This window comes from Lacerta agilis, chromosome 1, assembly GCF_009819535.1.
Source record: "Lacerta agilis isolate rLacAgi1 chromosome 1, rLacAgi1.pri, whole genome shotgun sequence".
In the NCBI taxonomy this organism is placed as follows: domain Eukaryota; kingdom Metazoa; phylum Chordata; class Lepidosauria; order Squamata; family Lacertidae; genus Lacerta; species Lacerta agilis.
In genome coordinates, this window is record NC_046312.1 from 80,042,890 (window position 1) to 80,067,631 (window position 24,742).

Here is a 24,742-nt window from a genome sequence, read left to right on the forward strand (position 1 = left end):
TAGAATGTTTGACATTCAGTGCTTTAAAAAAAAATCAGGAACATTCTGCACATGCTCAGAGTCAATTGATCCAAGGTGTCAGTATGTTTGAAAAGAAAGGATGGCAGTCTTAATTATCTACATTTGAACATGCTTTTTGACACTTTATTGAGACTTAAAAATCTATATGGTTAGGGGTGATTAAAAAGGGGGGTTGTTCTGTCATTTTAATATCAATTTAAGGTATACAGAAGATTGCTGTGCGCTTCTATGGCTAGAGTCTACATAGGTTAATGCCACTGCAAGAGAAAGCAATCGTTATGGAGTAATTAATATAGAAAAAAGAAAGTGAATGATGATATAACATGGAAAATAATGGTACTTCCCCACATAGTATCCAGTTAGTGCTCAGACTGTTCTTTATGATCTGATCATCCGACCAAAGTTTCCTACAGATACTGCAATAATAACTCAAAACCCTCACTGATGTGTTACTTGTAGTTTTGGCCAATATATAAACTTGGCAGAGATTTAACAAAATCAGCAGGAGAGCCAGTGTGGTGTAGTGGTTAAGAGCGGTAGACTTGTAATCTGGTGAACTGGGTTCGCGTCTCTGCTCCTCCACATGCAGCTGCTGGGTGACCTTGGGCTAGTCACACTTCTTTGAAGTCTCTCAGCCCCACTCACCTCACAGAGTGTTTGTTGTGGGGGAGGAAGGGAAAGGAGAATGTTAGCCGCTTTGAGACTCCTTCGGGTAGTTATAAAGCGGGATATCAAATCCAAACTCTTCTTCTTTCATGCTGGGTTATATTCATTTGGGTTAGATCTAGATAAGCCATTTAAAGATGTACAATCAAGTTGATATCACCTGTTAGGTTTTAAACTGATTCTACTTTGTCAACACTATGTGGTAGGTACAGGTTTATCTATGTCAGTGTTTCTCAAACAGTGGATTGCCTCCTGGCTATGAAAACGATATCATAAAGCTGGAAAACTTCCTCGAACTTCACAGTGAGCAATTGGTATAGCTGTGTTTGGTGCCTTGCTCTCTCTGAGAAACAAACACAAAGCATCAGGCAGGCAAGAGGGAATCTGTATTTGTTCCCTTGCAATACCTTTTAATTCAGATGTTTGTAATGTTGGCTGTCACATACTCTTAATTAAATCCTTAATTAAATTAAGCACACATACTCACACAGTGGGACCCACCATGGGCCTTGGGCCACTTTCAGGAGGGCCTCAATGTCACAGCTTGCTCAGTTCCCCCTCACTGGCCTGCCCCAGCCCCATAGCCTATTGGATGGACACCAGCAGCTCCTTGCACTCTGAGTCAAGGTGATCTGATTTCAGAGAAGTTCAGAGGGGGAAGAGGGAAGGATGGTCTCCCTCCTCTGAGGGGAAAGAGCCAGAGGAGGTGTTGAAGGAAATTAGAAAGTGATAGGAAAAGTTAAACAAACAATCTGGGGATAGAAGCAAAGGGAGATAACAGAGGAAAGCTGTTACAGGAAGAAAAAAAGTAAATGTGAAAGGACCAGGGGAAGGGGTGAAAGAAACTGACAGTTTGGGATGGTTGTGGATTAAGGTATAAATTGAGTTTGGTAGAAGAAATCACAGGAGATTGGTAAGAACACTTTTGAGAGGAATGTTTGCCTTTTCCTACCCCACTTAGAGCCTTGGACACAGCAAATTCTGCCTTAAATAGGGAGTAAAATCCCAAAGAAAAATCCATACCCGCTGCGCCTTGCAGGACATCTTTGGGAGCGGGAAAGGTTAAGGAGTAAACCATACACAAATCTGGAGTGGAGTGCCTAAGACGTTTGGATGGTGTCTTGTACACTTCCTTCCGGCAATTCCTGCAGCCAAGTTGGTGCCGAATGTATTGCTCTACTTTCCTTCCCCAAGAAGCCAGAAGCATTCCTGCTACCTATAATAGGACAGGAAATTCCAAATAAAGTAAAAACAAAAAGCAAAAAAAAAAAAAACCCTCTTCCTTTACGCAACAGCAGCAGCAAGGGTACTATACTCTAAAAAGTGGAAGGAGAGGAAAATCATGACCAAAGACCAGTGGTTGCTTAAACTAATAGAATGCGTAGATTTAGCCATGATGACGGCCAAAATAATAAATACAAAGGGAAAAACAGTATTAAGTGAGTGGGAACAACTAGAGGAGTATTTTAAAAGAAGCGGTATAAATATAAATTTACAAGTAAGGTTAAGCATATGAACACCAGTAAACATCACAAAAAGTGAAAGGTAGGAGGGAAGGATTGGAAAGCTTTAGGAGTTACAGCAAAAGGGTTAGGAGATGGTGTATGTAACTGGAATAACTATAACCAACTGTAACTGAAAAATGCACACACACAAAAATGTATTTTTCTACTTTCCTTTGGACCACATTAGCAAGTCCAAGAGGGGGCTCTTATCGTCTGGGCAGCCTAGGACCCTCATACAAGTCATCGTACCTCCAGAGAAAATGTCTATACTTGAAGAAAGCTGAGCTGTGGAACTCCTTTGCCACAGGCAGGCTGTTATAGCAAAGAATTTAGCAATTTCCAAATATATCAATAGAAAAAGCTGTTATTAATTGCCAGCTGAATAGGACAACCTCTGCCTCCATTTACCACCATTTTTTAATTGGCTTTGCTCCCAGACCAGAGTTTTGTATCTCCCGCCCGGTAACCAACATCCCCACTGTGGAAGGACGTGTGGATCCAGAATTGGCCTCTACAGTCACATACGGACTCATTGTTAAAACCATGTTTACGGAAGACAACCTTACTCAGCTACGAGTGATCTAAGAAGAAAAGAAGAAGAAGGGCCTCGGTAATCTCAAGTGATCTCAAGTAGGCCCTCAGGGTAGAAAGTCTGAGAACCCCTGATGTCATATTTCAATTAACTGGCAGGGCAAGTGAAACATCTCCTCAGGGACAATTGCTTGACCAGATTCCTCAGTGATTGACAATTTGCATATAGCCACAGCACACTTTGCATGGCAAATATAAATTACCATGTGGCACTTATCCTTCTTTATTCAAAGGTCAGCACATCTTTCATCCTAAAAGAATGTTAACTATGTGCACTCCAGGATAATTCGCTTACTAATCAAAACATGTCCAGGTTACACCACACAAGTTACCCTAAGATAACCGCAACACACATTTACCTGGTATTACAATTTTGTTATTCTTTCAACATAAACCATTTGTGTTAATCTGGTTAGCATTTCCTATGCAGGTCATAGTTTATTCTTATTACAGGAGACTGAAAGGGTTCTGTGGAGGAGCTGTTCGCAACAATAGTCACGATGCATTGCAATTATTCCCCACAAGGGTTGCCTGAAACGCCACATTATGCAAGTATTAAATGTCAAGGAAGAGCCTCTGCGTGTGTGTACACACACACACACACAGAGAGAGAGAGAGAGAGAGAGAGAGAGAGAGAGAGAGAGCAGATCTAGCCACTGTAAGCATCCCCCATAAGGTAAGAGTAAGTACTGGTAAACAGGGAAATTTGCAAACCTAGCCAGGCAGCTGTTGCCTGGTAGGTACCTAGCAATATTTTCACTTCTTCTTCCATGTTCCTTCTTTTGAGTCCTCAACAAAGCGGTTTCTTCAAAGTTCCTATCACAGCTGTTTGCACACAACAAGCAAGCATTTTTTTAATAAAAAAAATTAATTTTATTCTTAGCGTATTCATATATTACTTTCATTGCAATCATACAGACCACTTAAAAGCAAGCCATTTCATAACAGCTGGGGAAATATATATGCAAAATAAAAAATGCCGCCTGCTTCATTCTCTTCAATATAAGAGTGATATTAACAGTAATTTGTATTTCCCTTGTTACTCAGTGTAATAGTTTGTAGTAGTAATTGATAAATAGCCAAAAAAAAAAAAAAAAGGCCAGTGAATTTGGTGCTGATTGTGCAGAAATGTAATATCCCAGGACAAGAATGTGAGAAACATATTCAAAGCTTTGGTTGGAGTTTCTCAACTAGTCATATGGTATGAGGCTGAAACCACAACAGCATACAAATAGAAAATACAACAAGTACAAAATTACAGTAGCAGCTTTTGTTTTTTCTTAAATAAAACTATTCACATGACATAAAGGTAAAGGTAAAGGTACCCCTGACCATTAGGTCCAGTCGCATGTCCACATGACATAAACACCCCCACATGACATAAACACAGCCATAAAACATAAATATTCAAGGCATATATATTACAATATATCAAACTTCACTTAGTGACACCTAAAAGAAATAATAAAACATTCATATAGTCTTGGCAATATTTCACTTTATATTTTAACTGTGCTCTATGGGCATTTGCCAGGCATTGCAAAAATAAGCACCCATTTATTTTCCCCATTGTCCTTGACTTCAAATCAGTCAGCTTTCTAGCACAGAAAGTGTTAGCATAATAGGCAACATTAGTGATACTCAGAGTAGACCCGTTGAAATCAATGGCCTTGGCATCTGCTCTAGGTATGGATGTGTACACATTATGGTTAATTTTGGTTCCGGGGTGCTCCCACTGCCTGAAGCAGAATATGCACGATATTAGCCACAATCCATATCTATCCTGTAGTTCATTGGGAAATACTGCTGTTTGGTGTGTTTCCCCTCAAACCAACTTCCATCCGATTTGAAAACGCAAGACATGGTTAACCTGAGTTGTGTACGGTTCAGCTAGCCATCGAGCATGTGCAGATGGCAGCTTCCTTGAGTAGGAGTTTGTTGCAGATAGAAACTGCAGGAATGGGGGTGGGAGGAACCAGGCGATGAGCAGCAAGTGAAAGCACGCTCCCCACTCTCTGATGTGTGCACCAAGTGCAAATGTGATTTGAAAAGTAGCAGGGGGAAATAATGTGCACATTTTTGTTGTTGTTGTTGTTCAGTCGTTCAGTCGTGTCCGACTCTTCGTGACCCTATGGACCAGAGCACGCCAGGCACGCCTATCCTTCACTGCCTCTCGCAATTTGGCCAAACTCATGTCAGTAGCTTCGAGAACACTGTCCAACCATCTCATCCTCTGTCGTCCCCTTCTCCTAAGGCAGATAACGTGACATATCTACACACACACACACACACACCTAAGTAACTCAGAAAAGTTGTTGAGTCTTTTTGGCAAGGTTTTTGCAAAGAGAGAGAGAGAGAAACTTTTGAGCAATTTTTAAGGAAAACCGCCAAAAAAAATGCTGCCATGGACTGCCATACACCCAGATTTCCCTAGATATTTCAGCAATTTTCACCCAGACACTGTTTCCGATTGCCGATTCCCGTCTATGTCCAGGAAATTGCAGATGTATGGCAACCCTAGACCTTTTACCTGTATTTGGGCAATAGAATTCAGCAGTGCTGGGGGCGGGGGGTGGGCGCAGAATATATATAAGGAATAAGGAATAAACATCTTATATAAGGAATAAACATTTTGTGAATCTTTGTACTTTTGTCCATTTACTGTATTTCTTTTTCCCAATTTGAACTATGAAATGGTGATTTTCTGGAGTCAAAATGAGAGCACCCCTAAACATTTTTTTAAAAGGAAAAAAGCACTGGGATTCAGACAGGTAGTAAAATAACAGAGGGAAACGGAAATACTGCTAGGCAACCCCAGCTGAAGCAGCAGGATATTTGGGGCAGCTTCTTGTACCTTTTCCTCCAAACCTTGTTCCTGTGTCCTTTACTCCATTTTGAAACTTAGTTGGTTGAGATTCTGCTTGGAAGGCATAAAGTAGGTGCAGTAATGTCCCTTAAATGTGAAGGTTTAAGACATTGTTTCTCTGAGCAATTGTTTGGGTTGCTTAGGCAGTGAGGCTGGTTGTGAATAAAGGGGAAATCCAGTTCCCTGGGCACCCCTCCAATCTCTCCACAATGGCAATGGTGGACACCAAAGGATGATGTAAGCCACTTTGTTCTCTTAGTTCTCTATGTTGTGCTCAGCTGTGCTGGAAATGATGTTTGAGTGTTAATTAGGGTTTATACACGTCAGTTTTTCCGTGCTGGACATACTAGTGCTGCAAGTACTCCGTATCACTGGTTATATTCTAAACAACATGTAAGGCTTCAAGTTCAAGCTCTTTTTGGAAACTGTGCCTTCTGTAGTTGCTTGGTCATGAGCAGAATCAATACTGAATATGCTTAGAGGCATATAGTTAGGTGATCTCTGATTTTTGTATGGTTTTTGTTTGTGGTTTTACTTATGATGACTGTAATCTGCTTTGCTTTTTTGAGTAGCAGTATATACCGTTAAATATTTTGTTATAAATGAATACATCAGTTATTAATATTCTTATTTCAACACACACTGGATATTGCGCCAATGTCATAGTCACGAATTTCTCAAACCATCTTAATTAAGCTTTGTCTTGTTTTACATTTCCTAGTACTGTGACATATCTGAAGCACAATGACTATGTATATGGACAGAAGCACCTTCTTCTTTTAAGTATTACTCCAGCAGCTCAGAAAAAACAAGAAGCATCGTCAAGTTTGCAAACTTGATAGTATAGTATAAAGTAATAGATATTAGAAAATCATGTGGAGGGTTTGAGGGAAGTCACGGCCCTAAAAGGCCAAAATGTTAAATGAATGAAAAGATAAATGTGACAGTTTTTTCAGTGTGTGTGTGTGTGTGTGTGTGTGTGTGTGTGTGTATAATGATATTTTTAAAAAGTTTGCAAACTTTCTTACTGTGAAATTTCAATTTTGTATTACTTGATTAGTTTCTGAGAGCAGGGGGAGTGAAGCGGCATGGCTACATCTATTGTTGCTGCATTTTCTTATTGTTATTTACAGACAATATACCTAGTTGTTATAATTCTTTGCTGCGTAGAATAATCTTTGTCCCAACAGATTGTGATGCTTGCATTCTCCAAAACCGGATTAGCAGTATATACCGGTAATATTGGTAATACAGAGTGGGTTCAATAGTAATTAGCCCATGTTTCACAGATACCTTATTGATGTACAGTGGCACCCCGTGTTATGCACGCGATCTGTTCAGGATCGCGCTACGTAACACGGGCGTGCGTAACGCGAACGCCCTCCAAACCCCAAAAACCCAGAAGTAGCGCAATTTGAGCGCTTCTGCGCATGCGCGAAGTGCACAGAAGCTTTCTGCGCATCCGGGGGTTGTGCACACTCCAGAAATGCTTCCGGGTTGCGGGCATTCTTAACTTGAATGTCCGCAACCCGCGATGTGCACAACCCGGGGTTCCACTGTATATAGAATAATGGAATGGGGTGAAAGGGACCTCAAGGCTCATATTTTACACAGCTTGCTGGAGCCTTGACAAATAATCAGAATTCTCCAAGGCAGTGCATTCAGTGATCCCGCGAAACTGTGGCTGCAACATCTAGCTACATTTTGGAGATAATCAAATCATAACAACGGATTGTATCTAACTAAGTTATACTCAGAGCAGACTCATTGAAATGAAAGGGCCTAACTTATTCATGCCCATGATTATCAGCATATCTACTTTGAGTAGAACTAACATTGGCTACAACTTAATGTATTGCAATCACCAGGCTACAGTTAAACTTGGGGTGGCCACATTTGACCTTTTACCAAGTAGTCAAATGGGAATACCTGTAGAGTCTATCCATGCGCTGAGACAATTGCAGCTGATCAGGAGTGGGTGGCACTGGGAGTTTGCTAAAATTCCTTTCACCACATCGCCGCCAGGTGCCAAAGATTGGCTCCCTGCATGACTGAATGCTACACACACTGCATACAAGCCACTACCATATGGTAAACAGCTTTATCCCATAATATATCCAGATGGACTAGTTAGCTAGTTGTTTTGCTCTGGGACACATGCTACAGTTTGGTGGTTACTTTCATAGAATTTAAGTTGCCCAGTTTGGCTTTCCATCATGTACCGTACCCACTTTGAGACCCGTATAACAGTTACGAATCAAAAATCAACCATGGTAGCACAGTTCACCTTTCTACCTTTATGAGAAAACAGTCAAACTATGTAGCAACCACTAATGGCCACAAAGAATTTAGACAACAGTGTTCGCAATCCTTGCCTCAGGGGGTAACGAGTAAAGAAGTGCGCCACCTTTTGGATCATCTGTGCCACTTCAGTGCATAGTTTTCCTCATTTGAGTGTCGACTTTGTCCATACTTAACCTTTGGAATCAGAGACACTCTTAGGTACATACAGAATGTACACATCAGTGCAGATATATAAGGTCAGATGAGCAACCAGATTTGTTGCAGGGTAGAAGTTTGTGATATGAAAAATCAACACTCTCCAGGTGAGAAAAGAGTGCTCATAAATTTAATGAGACTGCTCTAGTTACGGGCGCATAGGGTAGCTTAAACTACTGATTAAGTAGGAAAATTTGCATGATCTGCTCTTGTATCTTCACTAGGCATAAATCAACAGGTGAAGGTGTTTCACAGCATAAATATCTAGGACTTGAGGTGGCCCTGGTTTACAAAGCCCTGTACAGCTTTGGACTAGGATATCTGAAAACAGGGGCAGAGCAAGGGGGCAGGGAGGGCGGTCCACCCCAGGTTCCAGGGGAGGGGGGGTGACACTTCGGCCGGCATGCAAGCAGGCTGCAGAGCGAGGCTATGGGGCTACGGGGCCCGCCCGGCAGCACTGCTATTGCGGCATGCATGCGCAGTGCATTGTATGCACTGCGCATGCGCCACTGTGTATGACACACGACGCACAGCGCGTGTGTCAGACGCAGCGCCGCTGCGCACACGCGCCACCGCTGAGTCCCCGGGTGACCGAGCAGCTCAGTACGCGCCTGTCTGAAAAGGATATATACCCCTTATATATACCAGCCAATCACTAAATTCTACAGGAGAGCACCTCCTGTAGATACAGTGTATATCACAGAGAAGTTCATTTTTGGAACTCCTTCCTATGATATATCAAACAGGTGCCATCTTTACTGTCTTCTGTCTTTTCAATGGCTGTTGTATCGCTTCATCAATCAATCTTTATTGCGGTCAAAGACCAGACAGCAAAATTAACAACAAAGCAATATATACTACATCAGCACCAAGGGGCGGACACAGTACATGAAATTGAAAATTCCCTCTACACTTATTTGCATTAAAAATAGCACTCCTCAATGCCTGTTGAAGACCTTCCTTTCCCAGCAAGCCTTTTAAGTGGATATTTTTTTAACCCAGTCTGCACCTGAATTTAAATTTTTTTTAATTGCTAAATCACTTCAGTGTATTTCAAGTCAAGTGATTCATATATATATATATAACCACTTGCTGATGCCTGCGTTTCAAACAGCAGTTAAACACAGTTACAGAGGAAGATGAGAAACCAGAAAACTCTAGGCATCACTATGCAGTGGTGTTTTTGTGTGTGTGTGTGTGTGTGTGTTTTTGGCTGTTGGTATAATCTGGTACAGAGTATCAGTGTCTTTTTTATAGCAGAGATGTGGACCACCCATCAAATCATCTGATGAAATCCTGACAACAGGTGATTAACAGTTGGGTGGTGGAGGAAGAGAGCAAGCAAGATTGAACTCTCCATGCATCACCTGATGTGCAGAGAGTTCAGTGTCACTTTGCTGCAGTTTTGGGGTGAATGAGTTCCCTGCAGGGGATTCCCTCATGCACTCAAACTGAGCAGAATTGAACCTTTCACTCACCAGCTGATGGGCAGACTGCTCAATCCTGTTTTCTGCAGGCTTTAAGTGCGTGAATCAGAATTTGGGTACTGGCACCTCTTCATTTATTTATTTTAAAAAATCACATCTGAAGTCTTCTAGCTTCTTCCTGTTCCATTTGGATTAAAATGTTTCCTATTTCTTTTGAGGTCTGAGCTTTGTTAACACTGCAATCAGATTGGGTATTGCTGGCTATTTCCAAGTATAACCACCTCTGGTATATTCCCACGGGGAAGCCACAAAAGGGATGTGATAGTGTGAGTTGCTTGGCTCTCATGCTGTTGACTCATGGAGCTGCTGTTATGAATACTTTTTAACACATGTCCAGATTGCAGGCCACCTCTTCTTTCTTTCAAAACTTTCCAAATATCTGGTTAAATCAGGATGTGATATTGAGCACATACACTCTTGCATAATACCCTGATGCATGAAAAGATGTGTGAGTCACTTCTACTTTCTCTATCACCCTTCCTTGTAATTTGCAAGCTGGCCTTTATGATGGCTGGACTTTTGAAAACAGGGACAGGGAACCCATAGCCCTCCAAGATTGTTTTGGATTGCAACTCCTATCAGCCCCAGCCAGCAGGGATGATGGGAGCTTTAGCCTAGAAACATTTAAAGGGCAACAGGTTTCCCACCCCGGTATGATAATCTAAGTCAGGCTTCCTCAACCTCGGACCTCCAGATGTTTTTGGCCTACAACTCCCATGATCCCTAGCTAGCAAGACCAGTGGTCAGGGATGATGGGAATTGTAGTCTCAAAACATCTGGAGGGCCAAGGTTGAGGAAGCCTGATCTAAGTGGCCGCTCTGATTTCACTGCCATTCTTGTAATGTGAGGCAGCAGAATGTAAATATCGCTGAATGATGTAAACATGCTTGTATTAATATATTAATATGTATTAACATATTTTTACCCTGTACCGGCCATTCCAAAATATCTTCAAGATGGCTAAGAACAATATCAATAAAAATAAGTAATATTTAAAAATATTATACAATAAATATATCCAGCATCTCAAAACAGAACTGAGTGATTATGTGACATAAACCTAAACAGTGACATAAGCATAACTAGGGAATGAAACCATATTGCTTATTCTGGAATACCACACACAGAAGAGTCTGGATTTTTATTCATTTTATTTCACATTTTCAGGTCATAATATAAAGCAGGAGAGAGGGACATCGTATATTAGATGAGATTAGAAGTAAAGCAAAATTAATTAAGTATAAATCAGTTAGAATCAATTTAATTAAAACTTGTCAGTTGACTCAGTGAATAAAATAATGACCAAGTACAGCCCATAACTTTACATAGCTAAGCTTAAAATTCCATTATATCAATTACAGTTTTTATAAGTAACTATTAATCATAACGAATACATTAAAATTAAAATCTTTGAAATAATAAAGCTTCTCCAGCAGAGCTATTTACCTTATAAATTTGCCTTATAAAATTTTGCTTGTACATTGGTTAGTGCCATTTCTGAAGGCAACGACTTTTCACAATATCTTGATATCCTCATTAAAAAGCAATATATAGACACACCAACCATTTTTACAAACAGACCAGCAGCATGTACATATTTATTTTACTTATTTGTTTTTCAAACAGTGGAACAGTTACAAATGATTACCGGTAATCTTCGCCCAATGTGGTATAAATTAAACAAAATCACAAAAAGTGAAAAATTAATCTGTTCTATTTTAGTGTTTATTCAAGAGTTGGTCCCCTTGCTTCAGATTATTTGATCAATTAGTGTGGCGCAATATTTGGAAAAAAGTGAAAATGAACGGGAAGAAAAAACTTCAGGACCTGGGCTGGCATCAGTACCTGGCATCCTTGGGCAGCAGTCATACCACTACTGATGTTTTCACTGTTCCAACTCCCTTAATTGGGGAGGGAGGGTGATGCTCCAAGCAGCCCCAAATGGCTGGACCTAGCCACCCTGTTCATTTCCCACAATGCACCTGATCTAGCATCATTCTGGGGCACTGTGGTAAACTAGAGAGTAGCCGGACACATCCATCAGGTGCTGCTTGGTGCACTGTCAGAGCAACCAGCTAAGCCCACAACGGAGAAGAGGACCAACAGAGGACATGTTGTCTGGGGCACCTCAAAGCTGGATCTGGCCCTGTTTAGGACCATATCACAAATTATATAGGAGTACATGCAGTGTTTCTTATAAGATGTGAGGCAAGTTCACATTTGAAGCTAGCTTTTAAGATACACACACATGGGCACAGCCAGGATTTTTGTTGGGGGGCCAGGATTTTTGTTGGGGGGCAAAACTGAAGTGATTGGTCAGTTAGTTAAGTATTTCTATTGTTTTACTTGATTGGGGGGCAGCTGCCCCCCTGGCTATGCCCATGTACACACACTAAAATAAAGAGGTATGCTCAGTTCATCAATGTATTCACTAATCTGCAATATGGGAAACAGCCCTGAACTACCCAGTTATTGCTGCCTAAGTTGCAGTCCTATTCTCTGCAGAATTAGAGAGGCATCTAAACCCATGTATTCCAGTGGGCTCCTTATGCATGCATCTGCAAAGCAATAGACTGAGAGTCTCTTGGGCATTCTCTACAACTTTCTTCCTGGACTCAAGTGTCCTGCATGCATACCTGGAGATTAGCTCAGTGCAACAAGTGTTTAGCTGGCAGTCATAAACTCTCATTAAACTGGATATCCTGGGTAGTACAGGCTAGGAGGAAATGAATACCTACCTGTACTGATTTTTATACTCAGTGGAAAGCATTTGCCACTAGCTTAAAGGAAGAAAAGTATGAGTCAATCATGTCACCTTTGTATCACATCTATCATTCATGGATAAACTAAAGGAAAGCCCCTTCCCACAAAGACAGAGTATATTAAATGTAAGGAATTCAAATCCCTAAGAACACATCACTGAGTGTGCGAGAATCCTAAGATTCCTCATAAGCTTCCATCGTGTTTTCACCATGCAACCTTATGCTTGTCTAAAGGTAAAGGTAAAAGGACCCTGGCCATTAGGTCGAGTCGTGTCCGACTCTGGGGTTGCGGTGCTCATCTCACGTTACTGGCCGAGGGAGCCAGCGTACAGCTTCCGGGTCATGTGGCCAGCATGACTAAGCCGCTTCTGACGAACCAGAGAAGCACATGGAAACGCAGTTTACCTTCCCACTGGAGCGGTACCTATTATCTACTACTTGCACTTTGACGTGCTTTCAAACTGCTAGGTGGCAGGAGTATGCCTGTCTACTCATATGTAAATACCACTGTGTTCAACAGGGATCGCTTCTTACTACCAAGTGTGTTTATGATGACAGCCTGAATGTAGCAATACATTAAGGAGAGTGCCCTTGTAAATCTGATCGACATTCCTTTCTTTTCCCTCCAGGGCTGCTGTTGCTTTCTGCAGGTGGGGTGGTGGTCCTGCCTGACAAGCACATGGCTGCCTCTTCACGATGCAACTTCTGACCTACTATCTTGAATGAAGGCAGGTGGTCAAACAACTGGCAACTCCTGGGCCTCATCCAGGTTCTTTGGCTCATCGGTTATCAGTGCAACTCCCCAAACCCTTGGCTAGAAGCAGGCATTTCAGGCAGCCGTGAAAGAGAGAAACAGAGGCAGCGAGCAAAAGGACAGGACCCAGCGGGTGGGTCGTGGCCAATAATTGGGAGTAAGGGAATAATGGCGGGCCCTTTAAAGAAACTAGAAGGAAGCTCTGCGTGTGTGACCGCGTTTCTGCTCCCCTTCCCAAGTTCTGTGCCATGCTTGCCCAAACTTTGGAAGCACAACAACCCCATAACCAGCCGCAGCCCAAAGTGCCTTGGCAACCTCCGCACCCCCTTCCCCTCTTTATTAAGGGGGTCTATATGTTTAAGGGCCTCGTTTCGTGCCGCCAGAAGCCGGTCCCTCCCACCCAGGGGCTCTCAGCCAATGAAAGGGCTGTTTCTGCCACTCGGCGCCCTTTTTCCTGGGAGCCTCGCGCGGGCGGCGTGGCGCGAGGAAGGCAGCTCCTGTCGGGAAGCGGCTCCCACCGGCTGCTGCAGCGCCACGCCGAAGCGCCGCCCCTGGCCGAGAGGCCCCGACTGCGGACGGGCACCCGCCGGTGGCAGGTGGCGCAGGAGGAAGTGGGCGCTGGGGTGCAGCTCCTGCCGGGGAAGCGAGGCCCCGCGGAGGAAGGGGCCAGGCGGCTCCCCTGGGATTCCAGGGCAGGCGCCACTGAGGGCTCTCTCCCTCTTTCCGTGGGCCTGGGGTGGGGCGTCGAGGGGGGAAGCGAGTCGACGTTTCCTCAGGGACGGGAGGCTCTCAACTGTTGGGTTTGTAGGTTTCTTCTATTTTATTGTAATATGTATGCCCCATACCTGCCACTCTTGATGGAGTTGGTTCCTCATGGCGCCTTCTTTACCGCTTTGGGATATACCTTTTTTTTAAAAGCACATTTCGAAGCACGTTCTTTTCCTTGAATAATTCTGGGCCCTGCAGATTAAGGGTTGCTGGGACTACAGGCCCCAGAATTCTTTGAGCGGCGGGAAATGGGCTTCAGAGGTGTAGGGCGTCTGCAGCCCTCGTTGCCTTGAAGGCCCAAGACGGAGGAAAGGTGAAATACATTTTTAATACACAGCAGTGTAACAAAAATACCGCCACTTGACATGTAGAATTACAACGAAATAAAACCAAATACTACTGGCCTGGGGGTAAAACAGTTTAAAATTATCTATTTAGGATAGTTTAAAATTAAACTGGTATCCTAAATAGAAGCTGAATGAAGCTTTTTGGGTAGAAAATTAGCTGCTTTTCCTTTTCTGATGGTCACTTGTTTTTGGTGAGTGGGTAAAAAGCTTAAATGCAGAACAAGGGCTTTTGCCTTAATATTGGCACATAGGTGCAGGTAGAAACTTGCCCTGTTGAATTTTGGCTTGTTAGCTGTTAAACACATTGAACCCAGAACAACGATTAGGGTGTGTACTCAAGATCGCTTGCAGTACAATCCTATGCATGTCTACCCAGAAATAACTTGCATTGAGGGAAGTGGGATTTACTCCTAGGTACGTTTGTAAAGTAGTAACCAATCTATACTAAGGCTGAAATTCTAAACACACTTTGGCAGTTCCCTTGTTCTCACAATCAGGATTGGAGCAAAGGTAGATTTTGGTTACCCTTTGATGTGTATTTGTTTAAAGCTGAGGATTACGCTTCATATTGGTGTTTGTGTGGTGCCATGGGGAGAAAGAGCAGGTACTGTATTCTGCATGAATGTAGAGTCAAAGGGTGTGATCTTGTTAGGAGTTGAGTACGTATTAGGCATACAGTGGTACCTCAGGTTAAGAACTTAATTCGTTCTGGAGGTCCCTTCTTAACCTGAAACTGTTCTTAACCTGAAGCACCACTTTAGCTAATTGGGCCTCCCGCTGCCGCTGTGCCGCCAGAGCACAATTTCTGTTCTTATCCTGAAGCAAAGTTCTTAACCTGAAGCGTTATTTCTGGGTTAGCGGAGTATGTAACTTGAGGTACCACTGTACTAATATGTACTCAAACCCCTCCATGAGGAAGTTTCTCAGCTGGGGCTGGGTTGCTGCTTTCCTGTCTGCCTTGTTATATACACAATCCACAATAAGATTAAAGAACATAAATACCCTTTCTATTTGAAACACAATGATAATAAGCAAGATTCCAGCTAAAATAGCTGTAAGATCCACTACAGTAAGATACACCTACATGTCTACAAGAGTAAAAATGTTTTCATCTGGCACCAAAAAGTTATCAGTATTGGCACTAAGAAAGCACTTAGTTGGGGATATAATTCCTCAAGCTTGCCGCCAAAAACAGTTCTCTTGCTACCACCCTCTGGACTTCTGAAGGAGACACACAGAGAATGTGTGACTTGAGCTGTGTAAGTGTAAAACTAGCACCTAGATCTACATAATGACTTATGAAAAGATAGGAGATGACAAAGTTCTGGTTTCCCTAACTGAAAAAGGATATTGTGGCACCAATAGCTCAGCTGGTAGAACATGAGACTGTTAATCTCAGGGTCATGGGTTTTGAGCCCCATGTTGGGCAAATGTTTCCTGCATTGCAGGTTGAGTTTGATGACTTTCATGGTCCCTCCCAACTCTGATTCTATGGAGAAGTTGCATGAAAGGAGTGGAGCACTTTCCTTATGAAGAAAAGTTACAATATATGGGGATTTTAGTTTTGAAGTAAGAAATGATGTAGTTGGCTGTGACAGGTCTATAACATTATTGCTAAGGGAGAGAAAGTGGATTTAGAAGTTTTTATTCCTTTTACATAACAGAGCATCATGGAGTATCAGCTCATAACATCAGCAATATACCATGACTGTTAGCAGCTGATGTCACTGGCAGATGATGCAGGATTGGCAAAAGAGAGACTTATTTCATGTGGTGCACAATTATTGTATAGAATTAATTGCTATAAAATGAGGTAGCGGCTAGTTTAGATGGCTTTAAAGGGGGATTAGAAAACTGGATGAGATTTCCTTTGGCTACTAGTAATGATAGCTATATGTGTGCACGCGCACACACCCTGTGGTTCAGAAGCAAGTATTATGCTACTGAACGCTGTTGCTGGGTAGCAGCAAGAGGAAAGAGATACTGTCATCATGTCCTGCTTGAGTTTCCAGAGGCATCTAGTTGGCCACTGTTGAAAAAAGAAATACTTCAAGAAGGCATATTTGTATCATACTGGTCTTTTAAATCTTTTAAACATCCACCAGCTGATGTCCTTTTGCATGCAAACTAAATAATGGTTATCACTTGTTGGGTTACCAGTTGAGGTTGCTGCAGGAGGATCAGTGCTTATATACAGCTGGGAGTAACATAGTAAGGCATATTAAGATAGACATTTTCTGTGAAAGGTGATCAATACACCTGGGGCAACTTCTTATGCCTTAAAGGAACAGAGAATTTCTGATGACTAATGCTTCAGATTAAGATACTCATCAATTTGAAAAATGGTTTGTTTTTGGCTTAATTTGATGTCTTATGGAGACTGTAATAAAATTTGATGTGTTTTGTTTTTTGGAAACTTTTCTGATTTCCAGTTGAAATATTATGCTTTTATATAGTTTAAAGAGTGATTCCCCCCCCTTATTTACCATTTTTTAAAAAGAAACTCCTGTCCTTTGTGGACATGGTGGATTCTTAGCCACACTTAGCCACATAACACCGGTCTTGAAAGACCTACATTGGCTCCCAGTACATTTCCGAGCACAATTCAAAGTGTTGTTGCTGAACTTTAAAGCCCTAAACGGCCTTGGTCCTGTATACCTGAAGGAGCATCTCCACTCCCATCGTTCTGTCTGGACACTGAGATCCAGCTCCAAGGGCCTTCTGGCGGTTCCCTCGCTGCGAGAAGCAACGTTACAGGGAACCAAACAGAGGGCCTTCTTGGTAGTGGGGCCCATCCTGTGGAACACCCTCCCATCAGATGTCAAAGAAATGAACAACTATCCAACTTTTAGAAGACATCTGAAAGCAGCCCTGTTTAGGGAAGCTTTTAATATCTGATGAATTATTGTACTTTAATGTTTTGTTGGAAGCTGCCCAGAGTGGCTGGGGGAACTCAGCCAGATGGGCGGGGTATAAATAATAAATTATTATTACTATACTTTTATACACCTTGTTTAATTTAATCTGGCAAAACAGGTTTATTGTTTTGTTAATTAAATTCTCAGGTGTGGTTTTTTTGCACTTATTCCAGTGTAAAATGTATGCTATACCAAAACAACAAGGAATAATATATTTTTAAATAAGGGGTTAGGCGATCCACAAGTCCAAATTTACTTGGTATAGTGACCCATTGTTTTATTATCTAATGAATTTTGGATGCCACATCTTTGTCAGCTGTTGGTTTCATGCATTTTTATTTCAAGTTTGCCTATTTTATAACTGTTACTTGTGACACCCAAGCAAACATTTACTTAATGCTGCTATTATGTGGAATTTGTTGCAGTATTTATAAAACTTCCAAAGTTATTCACAGTATTGTTTATGGGAATGTTAAGAACACCAGCCATCTGATTGTACAATGTTGCTTCATAAGCTATAAAATGTTATTCTAGAAACATATGGTTACACAAATAGTGTTAAATACAATGGAGTATTAATATTTTTAATATTCACGATAAAGTTCATTTTGGCATGTAGCAGTGGTTTGTCTGAGCTTGTATTTGGCCAACAAGTTGGCCAGTGAGGCATTTGATGGTTGTCACACATGTACTAATCTGTGTTCACATTAGTAGCTTAAAACTCAGTGAGGTCATTTGCATGGAGATGCCTTCATGTGACCTTTATGGTTTCCTTTCCTCTGCAACCCTTATGGAACTCCTGTGCATTACACTTTCACCTGCTCTTCCATGCTCATCTGCACTTGTGTGATGGCTACTAGTGTCTTTTCACATTACAGTTTACTCTGCATCCAGTTTTCTAATTGGATGGCGGCTAGTCTGAGTAAAAACATGTCCAACAGCAGTATTTGTCAAGGAACAACAGGATTGATTTAGATTGTGGCTAAGGTTGTGTGAATGCGGCTTCCAGAGTTGGCAGTGGATGCAGAGTAAGTGGTGATGTGAGTCTGATTATTATTATTATTATTATTTATTTTATTTCCCAAATAATTTATATACTGCTTGATTGTAAGAAAACTCCTCTAAATGGTTATTAATACGTAGGGTATAGATAATGTTTCTTATTTTGACTAAGCAAACATCAAATCACCCTTGGCTTAACTGTAAACTGATCTTGTTGGCTGGTCCAGTGTAACTTTGGCACAAGGTGTGGTTCCCAAGTGTTAAAATGCATGACTGGAGCTTTTCTAATGTTCAGGTACAATTGTCAGTCCACACAGCAGTGTAATGTACCAATAGAACAAAAAGCTGTAAGTGGTATTCATCATATCAGTTAAGGATTAAAAGTAGAAATTATTTAGGGTTTACTTATAAAACCTGCAACCCACTTGCACAAGCTCTGTGACGGAAAGACAGTTTTAAATGGTTTCTGAATTTTTGGGAGATCAGCACTCTCTCCCCTCCCCCCATGTAGATTTCAGACAGTGTTGGAATTTTTTTCATAGTAAGGGATACACTGCAACACACCTAACCCTGTAGACTGCTATGGAATGATAGAGTTCTGCTTAAAATCTGTTGGTTGAAATTTTAATTTTTGAACTGACTTGTTTTCTGTGTATGTTAAAAATTGAAACCGACAACCTTTGTGTCTGAAGTCATGTGCCTCAGTATGGGGTATGAAAAGGTTTGCAGTATTGCTTGAGCCACTGACATGATTAGTGTTGCAAGACAGGAAGAACACAGGTAGCACCTTATAGACCAACTAAGTTTGTTCTTGGTATGAGCTTTGGTATGACTCATATCAAGAACAAACTTAGTTGGACTCTAAGGTGTTACTGGAAGGATTTTTTTATTTTTTTATTTTGTTTTGACTATGGCAGACCAACATGGCTACCTACCTGTAACAGGTATTAACAGTTCACAAGTTCTTCTAATTCATTCCTGGCCATTTGGGAATATTGGAAAATCTTAAACACACTGTATTTATTCACTGAAGTAAAGCTGAAATAAGTCTTGGGGATTGCTGACAGTATCATGGGGGAAAGTGATGCAGTTTAAGAATATTCTTCAGCAGAATTACCTGAAGGAAAACTTGCATAGCTATACAGTATCTTGTGCCTCAGGCTGCAGCCTTATTTTCAAGCATTACCACTAGTATTTTTAATTTTGTGCATGCTTACTTACGAGTACATCCCATTGAATTCATTGGGTCTTACTTCCAAGATGACTTGTGTATGCTTTAGGTACATAGACCTTGGTATCTGCATCCTCAGAACTGTGTCTACCTCACAGAAATCTGGTGCCTGACAAAGTGGAAATTCTGCTGCCATGAGCCCTCCAGCTGCGAACCCCAAGATTCTGTATCGAAATTCCCGCCTTCTCCGTATGGTGTTCCTGCAGCTCCATCGGCAACAGAGAGCTGACTTATTTTGTGATGTTGTCCTACAAGCAGAAGGTAATACTTAAAGCTGGGAGGGTTTAAGTTAAGGGTGCTTTGTTTCCTAACAGTTGGAAATTCACAGGTGCCTGGAAATTCCAGGCAAGTGTTTCTGCTTTAAGGAACCAGCACCTAGAATTTTGACAGTGACTCCTAGAAATTTCAAGTATTTTTCAAGCTTTGACTGCATGGTTACCAAAAAAGAAGCATCAGCAACAATTAATGATGTTTTATGACCTATTGGATGTGATAGATGGATTTCCCAGAGCCTGTCCTCAGTGTCATAGGTCTCTTAGAAATGTAGGCAGCTTTCTTGTAATGAGTAGAACCCATTGGTCCATTTAACTCAAACTTAACTAACAGCAGCCATGGATTGAAGGGACTTCTTGCATGCAAACCTGAGCCACCACTGGTTTTCTCTCCCAAAGCAGTTGACATCAATTAAACGTGGTGCTTGGTCTGCTGGTAACTGGATAGGTGTGCTTCCCTTCTGTTCTGCAGTCCCAGGACAGCTTAACTCTCCCATTGAAATCAAGGCTTTGCAGTGCTGAATTTTGGCTGGATTATGCCTAGAGTTCTTAACCATGTGCCTCTCCAGTGTAGTGGTGTTTTTATGATAGCAAATTGTTCTTTGTTTGTAAAATGCCTGCTCACAAACAAATGTGAGTACAAATCCACTGAGAACTTCTCCTAAGCAAACCCATTTGAAACAAACGAGTATATGTGTACTAGGAAAAGTGTGTATGCTTATAAAAATGTATAGTACATCTTATGCTGTGAATTGCTTTTTGCTACTGCTTAAGTGCCCTCAAAACTGAGAGGGCAGAGAACAGGGTGAGCTAAAATAACTTAATTTTTCCAACCATTCCGTTCTTTATTTTAATTGTATCTTATCCAGAAGGAATTGGGAAAATAAGTTTTACAGTTTTAAATGAACTGCTGAGACAGACTCATAAGCAGACTGATAGTAAAACTAAATGGTTTTATGCTATAATATGCCTCAGTATTTAAGAAGGATTAAATATAAAGCTCTATAATTAGTCGTGAGCTAGCACCTGGGGAATCTCAAGAAAAATGTTTATTTAGGGACTGGAACATTTTGGGACCAACTTCTGTCCAGAGAGGGCCAAATATCTGGGTTTCTTTGTTGATACAGTACCTGCTAACAATTGTGTTGTTTGCAGGGGAAGCTGTTCCAGCTCACTGTTGCATTCTATCAGCCTGCAGCCCTTTCTTCACAGAGCGTTTGGAGCGAGAAATGCCCCCCAAAGGACATAAGGTGGTGCTAGAGATCCGGGGGCTGAAAATTGGGACTTTACGTAAGCTGGTGGATTTCCTCTACACCTCTGAGATGGAGGTGTCCCGGGAAGAAGCCCAGGATGTTCTTGCAGCTGCACGGCAGCTTCAGGTGTCAGAGCTGGAGTCACTTCATCTAGAGGGAGGAAAGTTGGTCAAAAAATCCCTGGGCCCTCGATTAAATCGGGATTGCCTACAGCTATCTAGTCCATTATCCATCCCAGAGTTAACGCTGTTGCAATCTCCACCTGCCTGCTGTGGTAGTTCCTTGACATCATGGCTATCTTCAAAGAAGCAGCATACTGTAGTGAAAGTTCCATGCACCAAGGAAATGGATAACAATAGCAGCATTGTCCAGAAAGCTGTCAAGAAGGGAAAACCAGAAGCATTGATGAGTGGGAATGAAGAGCAGATGCCTAAAGATCCAGCAGTTACCACCGAGCCCCTTAGAACTAAAGTTAAAAAACGTCTTACAGGCATGGGAAAGAATATATTAGGCAATAATGAGCATGAGAGTTTGCGGACACAGGATGGAACTGGTGATAGCCAAGCTACAACCAGCTTGCAAGAGTCAAAAAAGATTAAGCTCAGTCGCTCAAAGCTCTCCTCATCACCTTTGCCCGTACCATGTGCCATCAAAGACTCTAGCTCTGTGGAATCCAGCAAACCCTCAAGGTCCACCAGACGCCACTGGAGGCAGAAAAGTCTTCCAATCAAAGATGAGCAGAAAGAAGCAGAAGATAGCCATTTGTATGGTTTCTGGAGCCCGCCTCTTCCTCCAGAGGCTGCTAAGAGCAGAAAGCGCAATGCCAGTGAACCTTGTGTAAACCATCCCCAAAAGGCAGGGCAAATTGGCCGGGTAAGGCTCAGAAAAGTTATCAATGGCAGCTGCTGGGAGGTGGTGCAGGAATCTCCCTCAGCTCAGGCCAGCAGACCAGCAAACTTTGTGTGTGCTGTGAAAGAGGAGGGCTCTCAGTCTCCGTCCAGGCATCCTGAGCCGGAAGGAGTAGATGCACAACAGTCAGTCACCTCAACTAGATGGCTGCCAACAAAACAGGAAAGTCCACCTCTTAATGAGAAGAAACTGGGAGAACAAGCTGAGAACAAGGTATCCTTGGAAGATGGAGACCCTTATAAATTGGATCTGTTTCTGCTAGACCATCTGACGGAGGACGAGCAGTATGACAAGCTGGCTTCAGCTGGTGAGTTGGAACATATGCTTGATTTGCTTCTGGCAGATGGTGGTGATGCTGTTGAGGAGCATCAAGAGGCCACCATTCCAGAAGGTATGAATATTTTATGGCCTGCAAATGAGAATCCACTAGAATGTGCTGAAGTCGAAAGAAAAGATATGTGCTCTCCAGAAGTCTCTGACTGTCCTCTATGGGTCAAGACCAAAAACAGTCTCCTAAAAGGGGAACTGGAGGCTATTGACATGAAGATCAGCAGAGAAACTCATGGCTCAGCAAATGGGAGTCCCTTGCTAGACCCTGTTCCCGGCTACTTTCCATTTGTGAAGTCTGAAACCAGCAGTGACTGTTTTACTTGGTACAAACCAGCTTCTCCCCAACTGGATGATTGGACAGCTCAGCATCAACTGTCCCTTTCAGAGAATATGCCTGCAAACCTTGGTGATCCTTTGCCCATCACTTTGGCAGACAATGAAGACCGGGGTTTTTTGTCCTATGAAGTGGGTATCTCTGGAGCCGAAACACAGCTCCATGCTCAGACATTGCTGAAAAGTCCTTTGCAACACCACTTGGGCTGTAAGGTGCCTCCATGCTTGGAAGAGGAAGAGATAGATGTCGGTGGGGTAGACGAACTCTTGGTCAGCATTGAATGTGTCAGGCCAGATCCCTCTCCGGTGTCTGAAACCGAGGTGGATGTTGTGAACTAGTGAATGCAGACCATGGGAAGGAGTTGCCTTGACTACCCAAGGGCTGTGAGGGGTCAGGCCTGATGTCAAAGGTCTGCTGGTCAGGCTAAGAAGGGCCCACTGCTACCCTGCGCACCTCCATGCCAATAGGATCCCATCGGGCATTGCTGCTGCTACTTGCTGCCATTGGCTCATTATCCCTCTCCCTGGATATATTTATCCTGGAGGCAAGAGCACTTGTGGTTAAAGGGGAGCCTCAAGCCTCTGTTGGGCAGCCGCTTTGCCAAGTCTCCCAAAATGCAAAGTATGTGAGGACCTTGGGGGACATTCAGCTGCAGGCCAAAACTGAACTTAGACTTGGCTGAGACATCTTCCCATCTGAAAGCGGGAAGCCTGCATCTAGGGAAATGGGGATGAGTGTGTGATGGAGTAAGCAGCATTGCCAGGCCTCATCGCCGTCACCTTTCTCTTGGGACCCTCTGGACTGTTGGACTTCTTTGGTGTGGTGGTAATGGTGAGCTACAGTGCACCCTTTAACTTAGCTCTCTCCCCTGGTTTTGCTTTCTTGCTTGCCCAGTGCAGTGCACTTCTCATTTCAGCCTGCCATCGCCTCTCTTCCACACATGACCACCCCCTCCCTCATGGACACAGGTGACGATGTCTACTGGCTGAGCCTCTCAATTGCCAGGCTGCCCTGCTAGAAAAGGTGGAGAAGAAAAAAACTAACACACACTGGCAGGAGAGGAGAGGAGGGTGCCTCAAAGTAGGGGCAGCACCACCATGTCAAGGTCTCCTAAAAGTCTGGTCCTACGTGGGATAAGACTTCAGTGCCACACTTAAAATCCTTGATGGGGCTGCGGTAAACAAATAGATTTATAGTATCTTACCGTGCTTTTGGAGTGCTGAGGGGAAAGTGCCCCCCCCCCAGAATTCCAAGTGGTGGGGGTTATTTTACTATCATCACCCCTCAGCTTTATCTAATCATGACTGTTATGTTTAGTTTTCTGTACAGTGCAGGCTGGCAGGATTCCTGGTCTGCTTTATAGGATAGGTAGAAGCTAGATACTAAAAAAAGTGGAACCCCTAGCAGTGGTTCTGTCAAAAAGTAAGCAAATCTTTGTGGTGGGGAAAGTCCTTTTCATGCCCTAAAACTGCACATGAGCACTGTCTCAGTTCTATTTATAGCAGGAGGGCCACCAGTTCCCCATCCTTGCTTTATATCTCTTTCCCCCCCCACACCCCAATAATGAAGGAGGGTATAGCTGCCCCAAGGTGAGCAAAAAGGGCTTTCTAAATACACAGGAAGTGTGGCACTCACAATTCAGTGGGCAAAGTCAGTTATGCATTCTAGGGTAACCACAGAGTGATGGTGTTCTCAGTGACTCAAACATTTACAGTTTGTGGCTTTAATTTTAATTTTTAATGGTAGCAGCTAAAGCAACTTTTAGCCCTTGCTCCCTGCCCAATCTGGTGAACAGTTAACACTTAGCAGCACAACTTGGGAGTAGAAGGGACTTTACAACACTGGAGGAAGACATGGGTGGTGGCCTACTGTTCCCACCAGCTGTGTGCATACATCAAACACTTTATCACAAAGGTCGCACTGGAACTAGAAACAGCAGCATGACCTTTGCTGATGCCTCTCACTGCATCTGCTGTACTTTTGAGTGGGTGTTCTTTGGGCTGCACTGCAAAAGCTCGGGGCATTTATTGGAGCAGCTGCCTGGAAATGTTAAAAGCCCCTTCAATGCTGTCTTTTCACTACTTCCGGTAGGACCGACCACTTTCACTGGCTGTTAATGCTGGCTAACTGACTGTGGAAGCTGATGCAGTAAACAGTTACATGACCTCCTGATTTTATTTTATTTTGTACAGAGATGGCTCTCCAAAGTCGAATAACAGATTAAATC

The 24,742-nt window shown here is 42.6% G+C and overlaps 1 protein-coding gene across 1 annotated transcript; it reads left to right on the forward strand.

Moving 5' to 3' along the window:
- Positions 1-19,463: 19,463 nt before the first annotated feature.
- BTBD18 (BTB domain containing 18) lies at positions 19,464-24,228 on the forward strand. The gene is made up of 2 exons (XM_033158041.1): positions 19,464-19,678; positions 20,845-24,228. Exons 1-2 carry the CDS (start codon positions 19,552-19,554, stop codon positions 22,851-22,853), a joined length of 2,136 nt encoding a protein of 711 aa, XP_033013932.1. The 5' UTR covers positions 19,464-19,551; the 3' UTR covers positions 22,854-24,228.
- Positions 24,229-24,742: the final 514 nt, after the last annotated feature.